Here is a 14,134-nt window from a genome sequence, read left to right as displayed (position 1 = left end):
TTTTGTGTGGATAAAATTAATTATGTGAGAAAGGCAAACGCCTTTATGCGCAAATATTGATATAACAACCATCATATCGAACTATACTTGGAGTCACGGTAAACTTGGAGTCACGCCATGATATGGTGTGTGGTACTCCCACTAGGACTTGGAAAACTATGTAGTTCATTAGGCTAAATATTAAATAATTTATTTTGAACTTCACAGATTGGTGAAAGTGCTGGGATCTTGGGATGCTGGGATCTTGATGAGCCATTCCAATAAATATCTAGGGTCTTATTCTGGTGACATGAACTGCTTTAAGCCAGCCAATACCTCCATGAAAACCACAAAAGCATCAACTACAAGAAGGCAACCGTAGCCAAGACAAAGGCCAAGAGCAGCCCAAAGAAGGGGCCAGCTGCAAAGAAGCCCTAAGAAGCTGGGTGCCAAGAAGGTGAATGCTGCACCGATGAACAAATAGCCGAAGAAGGTCAGTAAAGCCACAAGCCAAGTCACGAGGATGAAGAAGCCTAGTCGCTATCGCATACATAACTTTATTTTAGATTTTTATACATCTTGTAAACATTTCATTGAAATACATGCATCATCACTGGCTTATTATAGTCTACATGTTTGTTTTCTATGTGTATACTCTGCAAGTCAGTGATTGGCTCAATTGCGTATTGTCAGAGGGACCATAACATGAGATTCAGATTGAGAGTGTTTAATAGTGTCACGCCCTGACTTTAGTTATATTTGGTTTCTTTATTATTTGGTTAGGTCAGGGTGTGACAAGGGTGGTTTGTTTAGTTTTTGTATTGTCTAGGGTTTTTGTTATCTATGGGGATTTTGTATTGTCTAGGGGTAGTTAGGTTGATGGTGGCCTGGATGGGTTCCCAATCAGAGACAGCTGTTTATCGTTGTCTCTGATTGGGGAGCCTATTTAGGTTGCCATTTTCCATGTTGGTAGTTGTCCTTGTTAGTTGCCTGGATGCACTATGTTGGCCGCACGTGTCGGTTTGATATTTATTGTTGGCGACATCGGTAAATAAGTATGTACGCTCAAAACGCTGCGCCTTGGTTCACGCCTTTAAACGGCCGTGACAAATAGTCACATGTATAGGGTTGCAGTTGTGATTGCAGGGTACAGTGAACATCTTAGGCTCTGAGCTTCAACATACAGAACTAAGTGAAATAATGAAATGGTAATAAACAACAATGTAAATAGAATATTACTATATACATCAGAGCAACTATAGCTGTGATGAATAAATACATCTCCATTGGGGTGGAGGCAGGTAAAAGACTGTTGAGGGGGGAAATGACCATAGGGGGAGCTGCATGACCATTGAGGGGGTTGGGGACCAAGTGAAATAAAAACAATACAAATTATAATAAAAAATCTAGAGTATATACACTACCGGTCAAAAGTTGTAGAACACCTACTCATTCAAGGTTTTTTTATTTTATTTTTTACTATTTTCTATATTGTAGAATAAAGTGAAGACATAAACTATGAAATAACACATATGGAATCATGTAGAAAACAAAAAAAGTGTTAAACAAATAGACCCACTCCAATTCGCATACCGCCCCAACAGATGACGCAATCTCAATAGCACTCCACACTGCCCTTTCCCACCTGCACAAAATGAACACCTATGTGAGAATACTGTTCATTGACTACAGCTCAGCATTCAAGACCATAGTGTCCACAAAGCACATCAATAAGCTAAGGACCCTGGGACTAAATAACTCCCTCTGCAACTGGATCCTGGACTTCCTGATGGGCCGCCCCTAGGTTGTAAGGGCAGGCAACAACACATCTGCGGCGCTGATCCTCAACACGGGGCCACTCAGGCGTGAGTGCTTAGTCCCCTCATGTACTCCCTGTTCACTCATGACTGCGTGACCAAGCACGCCTCCAACACAATCATTGTGTTTGTTTGCTGATGACACAACAGTGGTTGGTCTGATCAATGATGAGAAAGCCAATAGAGAGGAGGTCAGAGACCTGGTAGTGTGAAGAGGGTAAGACAATGCCTTTTCCCCCTCAGGAGAATGAAAAAAAATAAACAATATCTCTATATATATATATAGATTTTTTACATTTTTTTATTGCAACAATAATAACAATATTACACATCAGAATAATTCAGGACATCATTAATATGTGACAAGGCATTGAGATATTAACAGACATTCAGAGACATTACTTCTAATAATTTTTCAACTTTTTAAGTTTCACAAGTTTGAGGGATTTATAAGACCTTTGTACCTCGTCGTCGTCCCCATTGGCAAAATAGTGGAGAGCTCCCTTTACCTTATAAGGAAGAAATCACCAGCCACACACATTTTGCATTAATACGAATAATAAGACAAACTCCCCCCTAATCAGTTTACCATTTTCTAGATTTATGAGGTTTCTCATATGAAGAATGAGAACACCCCAAATATTGTCAGAATGTACTTTTACATAAACATTTTGAAACTGTAAAGGATATCATCAACATGTTCTCATCCTTGTAGATTGGGAAATTATGTAACCAAATAATGAAAATCACATATTTAACAATATGACACTTTTGAATAAATAAAACGACTGTATTCAATGTTCGTGTCCGCTAGATACAATCCAATACTTGTATTGAAACATCTTTGTCCAAATGATATAGGCTCCCCTATCAAGTCTTGTACATGGTGTGTTCCGGTTAGTGCATAGGGTCATGAAAAAGCCATGACAAGTGTACTACTTCCGTCTTCTCCCCCCCAGCGGATATAGAGAAATGGTAAGATCATTTATGTGGTTTACTATGAAAATAAAGACATTTCAACATCAGTCATACGATGAGCAGTATATTGAATATGACATTATTCGTGGTTTACGCGAGGTCTGCGTTAATGCCTATGTTTATCGCTAGATTTGGTTTGGTAGCTAGTAAGCTAGTTAGCATCCCCCTCAAATGTGGAATCATCTGTTTTTAGCTAGTGATGTAGCTCTAAGGTAAGTTTGGAAGCTAGTGCCAAATACTGTAATCTAAAGTATCCTTTCAAATGTATTCATAAATATAAACATAACTTAGCTAGTTACCCGAAAATGTATCTGTAGTAGGGCATCAGGGAGGTCGCATCTGTTCTTGGATGTCACTATCAAGCGTGTAAATTTAAAAATGAATACCATGAGTAAATATCCCCATGCCCCATTGAAATGTATATACCGAACACTAGCTGGTAGAAGAGGGTAGTTTGCCATCTTGCTACCTATCTCGCAAGTAAGGCAGCCAGCCTAGGTATTTATACCTGTACGCTCTCGTTGGCTGGCTCTCGCTTCATACTCGTCGCCAAACCCACTTGCTCCAGGTCATCTACAAGACCCTGCTAGGTAAAGTCCCCCCCTTAACTCAGTTCACCATAGTAGCACCCACCTGTAGCACAGGCTCCAGCAGGTATATCTCTCTGGTCACCCCCAAAGCCAATTACTCCATTGGCTGCCTCTCCTTCCAGTTCTCTGCTGCCAATGACTGGAACGAACTACAAAAATCTCTGAAACTGGAAACACTTATCTCCCTCACTAGCTTTTAGCACCAGCTGTAAGAGCAGCTCACAGATTACTGCACCTGTATATAGCCCATCTATAATTTAGCCCAAACAACTACCTCTTCCCCTACTGTATTTATTTTGCTCCTTTGCACCCCATTATTTCTACTTTACACATTCTTCCACTGCAAATCTACCATTCCAGTGTTTTACTTGCTATATTGTATTTACTTTGCCACCATGGCCTTTTTTTGCCTTTACCTCCCTTATCTCACCTCATTTGCTCACATTGTATATAGACTTATTTTTCTACTGTATTATTGACTGTATGTTTGTTTTATTCCATGTGTAACTCTGTGTTGGTGTATGTGTCTAACTGCTTTGCTTTATCTTGGCCAGGTCGCAATTGTAAATGAGAACTTGTTCCCAACTTGCCTACTTGGTTAAATAAAGGTGAAATAAATCAAATTTAAGACAGCAAATATTGTTTCACATTTGCTGTCATTTGTTCTCACCAGCTAGCTGGATCATTCCCACAATGCAGTGCATTTTCTGGCCCCAGGAAATATCAGTTCTAATTTAGTGTAAAATGTGGATTCCAAAAGGCTTTAAATATCCTTTTCCTTTTAACACCAAAAAAATGGATCCTGAAAGGGAACTTTATGCATTTTAAACACTCCCCAGGTGTTATTTATCAACTTTCACGAGATATAAACCATACAAATTTGAATTTGTCTTTTATAGTCCTAGTTAGTCTCTTTTATATTAAAGTTTTTTTCATTATTATTTTATTTAAGAATTCCTGTGTCCCTGATCACTTTCCACCCTGTTAGTTTGTTGTAAATATCCATCTTAAGAAAACAACCCCTTCCTACAATGACACCACATTCAGGAAGTGTCATTTCTTTATATAAACACAGTTGTATCTATTTGTCCATGTTAGTCTGTATGTCACACTCATACATTTCCACCCTGTTAGGCAAAAAAAAAAGTTTTTTAATGAAAATGTTAAAATGTTTGATAGAGAAGTTAAAATCCTGTTCAAGTTTTCACAATTATGCTAGCGTACTCAGAGCTATGGCTAATTTAGGCTCAACACTTCCACCTTGTTAGGATTATGCACCTAACAAACTGAAAAATGCAACCAAAAATGTTGTAAGTACCTGAGCTTGACCAATTTAGTTTCTGTCATGCACTGTCCAGTCAAACATGTCCATTTTCTGATAGAATAATAAAAAATGTGTATATTTTTATTTTTCTCCAAGTTTTGGTGCAAATGGCACCGCATAGTAGGAATGACCCAGCTAAGTATGCACTAGCCACTGATCATGACTCTAGTTTCCATTACATTCCACATAAGTCATCTTCTGTACGGGGGTGTTTTGGTTAGAGCCCGGATGCTTGGTCTGAACTAGCCCAAAGGCCGGCAGATAGCGATATTGATCTGGTATTGAGGGTTTCATCTTACCATCCAAACGCGTTGTATGCAGCTGGCAATACACTCATATCCCCGTGGACTGGTTCGTACCAAAAACATTCTCTATCCAGGCTGTAAAGGCATCCATTTCATCCTTAACTAGATGTATTAATGGCGAGGGGGGGAGACGGGGAAAATATGCGTACTTTATGAAACAACACTTTTCCACCACCATGCTAATGCTACTTCTTGATGTTGCGCCCTTCATTCAGTTACGGGTAAACAGACTGCTGCAACCTGATTGGCTGAACGCGATACAAAACATCTGGAACTATCATACCTAGGCATTAGCCTAGTTGAAAATGGTGTTTTGTAAAAGAAGTATGCATATTTTCCTTTATTTTTGCCTTTTTAAGGAAAAATTGACACCTTTGCACCCTGAATGGAGAATGTTTTAGGTACGAACTGGTCCATGGGAGCTGCCTACAGTACGTTTTGGATGGAAACTCCTCAATATCGCCGTCTGTCGGCCTTTGGGCTAGGTCTGAACATTAACCCCCATCACTTTGGAAGCATAAGGACCTAAACTTTCATATCAGCAGGAAATCATTTTCTAAAATCAGTTATTGTTACACAGCTGTTGAAGTGCGTGTTTATGAAAAAGACAAAGACAGCCAACTACCTGTGCTAATTAGCTATCTGCGTCTCCTAACACCTGTGTGTAAATGGAATCTAGACACCATAAACATGTTGTCACTGAAAAATACTGTCGACTGCAAATTTTAAAACAGTTTACAGTAAGTGTATATTTTGCATTTGTGAAATTATTTTGATATAAGAATTGATTCACGTTCCAGAGCTAATTCGCCTTTAAACAGAACATGTAAGGTCCTTGGACTATAAGAAGTTACAGTAGGCTCCTTTAGTCCATTGTAGGACTAGCTATGCACCTGCATCTTGCCTGAATTATTTTTGCTTTGCAGTAAGTAGGTCCAGAGTCTAGATTTCCCTTCCTTATACTCCACACACATAGGGTTGCTATAACATACATGTCCACTGAAATATTTTCTCGGCTGCAGGCTGGATTGAAGTAGCTAGATATTTTCATCCTGAAAATGCATGTAGTGGCAGTGCATTCTACAGCTGTTAGGCCTGAGCCAATGTGTGCCCACTGTCCTTATCTATTATAGTCATTAGTGAATGTGAAACAGTGGTGGTGTACTTTTTAAAGTCACACTTCACCATACGAATGTAATGGTGCAATTGTTCAGACCATGAAAGGCTCCAGCGTGACTAGGCCTAAGCTATATTCTAGGGGTTTCAGTATGTACTCATGTGGTCAATATACTTCCTCTTTACATTTGAGGGAAGCAGGGTGTATCATCTTAATGGTGATTTCACTAATGTTCAGCAGTCAACGATTTTGTATATGTGTTTTTGAATGGGGTTGATAGGCCTTTTTGAACTTTTACTGACTAATGTGTTGGTGAGTTTCTATGATAGTTAAATCAGTGTAAAATCTGCACTGCAGCCATGAGCCATTACTATGCAATAAACATTATGCCAGCTACAAGCCTAGGTCTGCATGCTTGACAGTACTTTTGCCTTCAGTTCGTAAGGTGGTGTCGGGATAAGGGCCATTTAGCTAATAGTTTGAGGATAGTAGGGTGGCGTGAGGCGGTATTTTTTTCGGCAGGGGTAGAGGCTTCCCTCTTCTAACGTTTCTTTCTCCACTCCCTTTCCTCTCTCCCTCAGACAGCGACTCTGCGCCCGTACCTCAACGCTGTGCGTGCCACGCTGCAGGCCGCCCTCTGTCTGGAGAACTTCTCCTCTCAGGTGGTGGAGCGCCACAACAAGCCAGAGGTGGAGGTCCGGTGAGTGTCTGTGTTTGTTCGTGTGTATGTATGTGTGCGTGAGAGTGTGTTTGACCTTGCATGTGTATGCTATCCCCCTCAGGAGCAGTAAAGAGTTGCTGCTGCAGCCAGTCATCATCAGTCGTAATGACAAGGAGAAGGTTCTTATCGAGGGCTCCATCAACTCGGTCCGAGTCAGCATCGCTGTCAAGCAGGTCAGGGATATTATTTATTCCAATGTGCATGGTCTATAACCTGTCCTTTACAGGTGTAGTTGACGGGCTTGATTTTGGTGACTTTCATACTTTATTTAAACAATAAGGCCTGGTGGGGTGGAGATGGCCAATATACCACGGCTAAGGGCTGTTCTTACGCAAAACGCAACGCGGAGTGCCTGGATACAGCCCTTAGCCATGGTATGTAGGCCATATACCACAAAACCCTGAGGTACTTTATTGCTATTATAAAAGGGTTACTAATGTAGTTACAACAGTAAACAATACTTTTTGTGTCATACCTGTGGTATATTGTCTGATATACCACAGCTTTAAACCAAACTACCTGGTTTATAATTAAGCAATAAGGCACGAGGAGGTGTGGTACATGGCCAATATACCACGGCTAAGGACTGTTCTTAATCTAAAATCCATTTAAATAAACACACTATACCCCATAATGACAAAGCAAAAACATTTAGAATGTTTAGAAATGTATTATAAACAGAAATGCCTTATTTACGTAAGTATTCTGACCTTTTTTTTTTTTTTTTTTAAGGGGTGGATTAGCTTAATATTGCAGAAAGATTGTTGCTTCCATCAATGTAATTGTCTGCATCATTTCCAATCCCCCATATTTTTTTGGTAGATATATATATCCATACACGCATGCATATACATACCTAAATAGACATACTTTTTTAAAGAATATACCTTTATTATTATTCCCCGCAAACCCTACCACCGATCCCCCAATTGGAGTAAACTAAAACACTTCTTCTTTTACCTTCAATTTATACATCTTATACACATTTTACAGACACAGTCTACTTTACAATAGTTCTCTCTTATTTGTTCTTAGTCCTTCCTCTATTTCTGATGTCCATCCAGTTTGATTTCTATTTGTAACTGCTATTTCACAAAAGTTCTAAACCTATATACATTTTACAGATCCCGTATGTTTTACATTGTTTATCTTGTTATTAGTCCCACCCTTTAGCTCCATTCAACCCCTCCCATCTATCTCTCAACATCATCCATTTCAGATTTCTATTTGCCATATATTTTTCAACTGTGCTGTGATGCTTCACAAAAGAATTGAACCTTCCTATTCTCATAGCTTCTACAGATTGTACATTTTTTTTTTTTTTTTTTTTTTTTTGCTAAAATAATAATTATATTATTGATTGATTGACTATGGCTTTTCAAATCACCCAGTATTGCTATCTTTAGTGTTAGTTCTAGGCAAATATTGCAATTCTTTAGCCATTCCTGGACCTGTGACCAAAAACGAGCTATATATGGACAATACCAAAATAAATGATCTAATGACTCTGCCTCCTCACAGCAGAATCTGCAGAGCAGGGAAGATTGTATCCCCCATTATATATAACATTCTATTAGTTGCAAGAATTTTGTATAGTAATTTAAATTGAAAAATTAGAAGTTTTGAATCCGGTGTTGTTTTGCGTATCAATTCATAAACCATGTGCCATGGAATGGGTACATCGCAAATCTCTTCCCAACTATTTTGCAATTTATATGGCACAGCTGTCAGTTTTTTTTGGTCCTTAAATTAAATTGGTATGTTTTTATTCATCATACTTTTCTTTAACCATTTATGTTCTTTAATACAGGGCCGACATACAAGTTCCTTACTTTTTTCCCCTTCTACTTGCCTCTTCCATTTTTGTGGTAATGCTGAAATTAATTGGTTGTAATTTTGGGTAGAGCAGACATTTCCATATGTCTGTGTTAGCTGCATGTGTGACAACTCCACCAGTCCTATTTATATTATTCACTAAAATTACACCTTTTAAAAAAATGTATTTGATAAATACAGTTTTTTAAAATCAATTAGTATATTTGAAATTAACCACAATATTGGTTGTACTATTTGTTCCGTCCTTTCAGGTGGATTAAACTGAAATTGCAACCAACTCTCTAAGGCTTGTTTAAAAAAATAAAGATATTTTGAAGATTATTTCCTTTTCAAACAACCGAAAGTGAGCAGGTGTAATCTGAATAAAGGGAAAAAGGCCCTTCTTGAACATAGGATGAGACATTCGTACCAATTTACTTGAGAACCAGTTTGAATTTAAGTATAACTTTTGTATGACTGATGCCTTTAGTGAGAGGTCTAATGCTTTAATATTTAATAATTTTTGCCCTCCGAATTCATATTCGTTATATAAATAGGCCCTTTTAATTTTATCTGGCTTGCCGTTCCAAATAAAATTGAATATTTTTTGTTCATATAATTTAAAAAGCAGGTCACTAGGTGTAGGCAAAACCATAAGCAAATAGGTAAACTGTGATATGACTAGAGTTAATCAGGGTGAGTTTTCCACAAATAGACAGGTATTTTCCTTTCCATGGTAGTAAGATCTTATCTATTTTTGCTAACTTTCTATAAAAATGTATTGGAGTGAGAATTTCTTTCTTTTGGGATTTGTATACCGAGTATGTCCACATCTCCGTCAGACCATTTAATTGGTAAACTACATGGTAATGTAAAATTAGATTTTTTTTGTTTTTTTTTAATCATAATTTGGTTTTAATCCAGAGAGGATAGCAAAAGTATCTAGATCCTCTGAGGCCGTGGAGACTCTAATTGTGGTTTTAAAAGAAAACATGAATCATCAGGGTACAATGACAGATTTCTAATATCTTAATATTATTGTTTGATCTAATCTTAACAGCTAACATTTCGATGGCAATAATAAATAGATATGCCGATAGTGGACAACCTTGTTTTACTCCTCTAGATAGTTTAAAACTTTCTGAGATGTAGCCATTATTTACTATTTTACACCTAGGGTTACTATACATAACTTTAACCCATTTTATAAGAGATTCCCCAAAATTGAAATATTCTAGGCATTTATATGTAAACTCCAGTCGTACTTTATCAAAAGCCTATTCAAAATCAGCTATGAAAACCAGGCCTGGTGTCCCCAATATTTCATAGTATTCTATTGTTTCCAGTACTTGTCTTATATTATCTTCAATGTATCGTCCATGTAAAAAACCTGTCTGATTAGGATGAATAATATCTTACAATACTTTTTTAATTCTATGCGCCAAGCATTTTGCTAGGATTTTTGCATCACAACACTGAAGTGTAAAAGGTCTCCAATTTTTTTAAATGGACTGGATCTTTATATATACCACTTGGGTCCTGTTTCAGTAATAATGATATCAGACCTTGTTGCGTGTCTGATAATCTACCATTTATATAGGAGTGGTTAAAACAAGCTAATAATGGTCCTTTGAGTATATCAAAAAAGTTTTGTATACTTCCACTGGTATGCCATCCAGCCCTGGAGTTTTCCCATCCTTAAAGGCCCCAATTGCATCAAGCAGTTCCTCCTCTAATTCAGACCTTTTGCTATGAGACTTGAAACTGAGCTCTGGTGCATCCTGTTTCCATTGATCATCCCTGAGATGTTTCTATAACTTGATTGGAGGCCAGCTGTGGTAAATTCAATTGATTGGACATGATTTGGAAATGCACACACCAGTCTACATAAGGTCAACTGTGGGACAGTGCATGTCAGAGCAGAAACCAAGCCATGAGGTCGAAGGAATTGTCCGTAGAGGCCCGCTTGGAATTTGCCATAAGGCACCTAAAGACTCACAGACCATGAGAAACAAGACTCTCTGGTCTGATGAAACCAAGATTGAACTCTTTAGCCTAAATTCCAAGTGTTACGTCTGTAGGAAACCTGCCACCATCCATATGGTGAAGCTTGGTGGTGACAGGATTATGCTGTGGGATGTTTTTCAGCAGCAGGGACTTGGAGACTAGTCAAGATTGCGGCAAAGATGAACGGAGCAAAGTACAGAGAGAACCTTAATGCCTGGGGCAAAGGTTCATCTTCCAACCCTAAGCACACAGCCAAGACAACGCAGGAGTGGCTTTGGGACAAGTCTCAATATCCTTGAGTGGCCCAGCCAGAGCCTGGACTTGAACCCAATCAAACATCTCAGGAGAGACCTGAAAAATAGCTGTGCAGCAAAACTCCCCATCCAACCTGACAGAGCTTGAGAGGATCTGCAGAGAAGAATGGAAGAAACTCCCCAAGTACAGGTGTGCCCTTGTAGACTCAAGGCTGTAATCACTGCCAATGGTGCTTCAACAAAGTACTGAGTAAAGGGTCTGAATACTTAAGTAAATGTGATATTTCAGTTTTATTATTTTATTAGAAAAAATGTCAACCTGTTTTTGCTTTGTTATTATGGGGTGTTGTGTGTAGATTGAGGGGGGGGGGGGATTTAATCAATTATAGAATGAGGCTGTAACCTAACAAAATGTGGAAAAAGTCAAGGGGTCTGAATACTTTCTGAAGGTACGTTGGCCATATACCGCAAACCCGAGGTAACTTATTCATATTTTAAATGGGTTATAAATGTAATGTCATACCCGTGGTATACGGTCTGATATACCATGGCTGTCAGCCAATCAACATTCAGGGCTCGAACCACCCAGTTCACAATAATATTTTGGAAACACCTTTTTGTATTGTCGTTACCCAAACAGAAGTGCGTAGATGGAAGCGCAGCTGTACCTTTTTAAAAATTTCTCTTTCTTTCTCTGTTCCGCGAGGCTGTGTTGGTTTGTCAAAGACATGAAATTTACTACTGTGATTTTTTTTTTTTTTTTTTTACAACTTCGTGGCTATTAGAGCTGCTGTCCTGTGATTGGTGGGTGCTGAGTCTGATTGGTGTGTCACTGCAGGCGGATGAGATTGAGAAGATCCTTTGCCATAAATTCATGCGCTTCATGATGATGAGAGCTGAGAACTTCTTCATCCTGAGGAGGAAACCGGTGGAGGTGAGAGGACTGGTGGTACAACCAACATCTCAAACGACTTGGAATTCTGTTTTCTTAGAACACAAATGGTCATTTTTTTTCACTCAGACAATTTTCTGTAAGAATTGGGATTTATTACCCCCCCTTTTCTCTCCTTCATTTGTCCGCAGGGTTATGACATCAGTTTCCTCATCACCAACTTCCACACGGAGCAGATGTACAAGCACAAGCTGGTGGACTTCGTCATCCACTTCATGGAGGAGATCGACAAGGAGATCAGCGAGATGAAGTTGTCTGTCAACGCCAGGGCCCGTATCGTCGCAGAGGAGTTCCTAAAAAATGTGAGTGTCTTCATGTCTATCAATCTTCTCACCTAGAAGTTGAAGTTTTCTGACATCCATGTTTTTGACTTGCGCAGTTCTAAGAAAATTCCCAAACATTCCTTACGCTGATCACGACCGTCATCATGGTTTCTGAGGGGTCCGCATCACAGGACGGAGAGAGGGAGGGGCAAACATTGTGACCAGTCATTCGCAATGGAAAAAAGTAAAGATGCATCAGACCAATGGGATGTTGCCCTACATCATTGAGGTATCCCTGTGCTCAGAAATATTGATGTTTGTACATAATTAATATTCACAGCCTCGTTTAATTTCTGCCTTTTAGAACAAAGCATTAAATCAGGGTGGGTCCTTAAAATAAAATCCTAATCAATATTAATGAGCACAGGGAAATGCATGGAGATTTAAGATAATTTAAACACTTTTTTTTTAAAATATATATATAAATATTATATTCACAGAATGTTTTGCTAAATTTTTGTTACGACACCTGTTTCTTGTCTTAATACACACAGAGCAGACCCTATCATTGATGGAAATGATTGTGATAAGTGCTGGCAGTGATTAATAAATCCCTTTATTGTTTGTTTTTTTGCTGTGTTATTTTACTATAATAGTGTATTGCTTGGACCTGTATCTTTATGATGAGAAATTTGACATTGCATTCATTAATCAAACTACACTGCTCAAAAAAATAAAGGGAACACTTAAACAACACAATGTAACTCCAAGTCAATCACACTTCTGTGAAATCAAACTGTCCACTTAGGAAGCAACACCGATTGACAATACATTTCACATGCTGTTGTGCAAATGGAATAGACAAAAGGTGGAAATTATAGGCAATTAGCAAGACACCCCCAAAAAAGGAGTGATTCTGCAGGTGGTGACCACAGACCACTTCTCAGTTCCTATGCTTCCTGGCTGATGTTTTGGTCACTTTTGAATGCTGGCGGTGCTTTCACTCTAGTGGTACCACCTGCAGAATCACTCCTTTTTTGGGGGTGTCTTGCTAATTGCCTATAATTTCCACCTTTTTTCTATTCCATTTGCACAACAGTATGTGAAATTTATTGTCAATCAGTGTTGCTTCCTAATTGGACAGTTTGATTTCACAGAAGTGTGATTGACTTGGAGTTACATTGTGTTGTTTAAGTGTTCCCTTTATTTTTTTGAGCAGTGTATTTACATACTATAGAAATTTGGGTAAATTTGTGGATGAAATGTCAGCTAGCTTGTTGGGACCTGTCAGATAAAATGTTTGTTTCTACGTTACATGCCATAGTAGATATATTACAACTGTATGATGCATGAGAATGGCACCTTGTTAGCTACTACATCATGAATACCATAAATATCCTCAACTATCTAGTCGGCTTTGGTTTGAATTCATATCGTTATTTTATATGGCTCTTGGTAGACCATGGCATTTGCAACGCAATTATAGGGTAACCCTGGGAATCAAACCCACTATGTAAAATGTATGCACGCTTAACTTTAAGTCATTACTAGCAGTAAATCATTGGACATTAAGGTAACACTATTTGGATAGTCAATCTGTAGACGCTCTACAGAGTAACATTTAACTATCTAACCCTAGCTCTAACCATAATTCTGAACCTAGCTCTAAAGGTAACCTTGGCAAGCAGTTTCTTATCAAAAGTTTTGATAGTATGACAGATGGAAAATCTGGACTATACAAATAAAGTGTGACTGAAATTAATAATTAGGCTACCAACATTCTCAACAACTGCGTGGCCATGCACTCTCCAACTCAAACATCAAGTTTGCAGATGAGAGAACAGTAGTGGGCTTGATCACCAACAACGACGAGACAGCCTACAGGGAGGTGGTGACAGGAAAACCACCTCGCTCAACGTCAACAAAGATGATCGTGGACTTCAGGAAACCGCAGAGGGAGCACCACCCCCCCCCCCCCCCCCCCCCCCAGCCACATCGAAGGGACATCAGTG

General features: G+C 38.7%; 1 protein-coding gene across 1 annotated transcript; it reads left to right on the top strand.

Annotated features, from left to right (window-relative positions):
• Positions 1 to 2,668: 2,668 nt before the first annotated feature.
• On the top strand, positions 2,669 to 13,530 carry arpc4 (actin related protein 2/3 complex, subunit 4). The gene is made up of 6 exons (XM_055869370.1): positions 2,669 to 2,771; positions 6,692 to 6,810; positions 6,893 to 7,004; positions 11,746 to 11,841; positions 11,991 to 12,161; positions 12,239 to 13,530. Exons 1-6 carry the CDS (start codon positions 2,769 to 2,771, stop codon positions 12,242 to 12,244), a joined length of 507 nt encoding a protein of 168 aa, XP_055725345.1. The 5' UTR covers positions 2,669 to 2,768; the 3' UTR covers positions 12,245 to 13,530.
• The last annotated feature ends 604 nt before the right edge of the window (positions 13,531 to 14,134 follow it).

This window comes from Salvelinus fontinalis, chromosome 18 (assembly GCF_029448725.1).
Source record: "Salvelinus fontinalis isolate EN_2023a chromosome 18, ASM2944872v1, whole genome shotgun sequence".
NCBI lineage: Eukaryota > Metazoa > Chordata > Actinopteri > Salmoniformes > Salmonidae > Salvelinus > Salvelinus fontinalis.
Note: the sequence above shows the minus strand (reverse complement) of the source record. Positions and strands in the feature narration are given on the sequence as shown.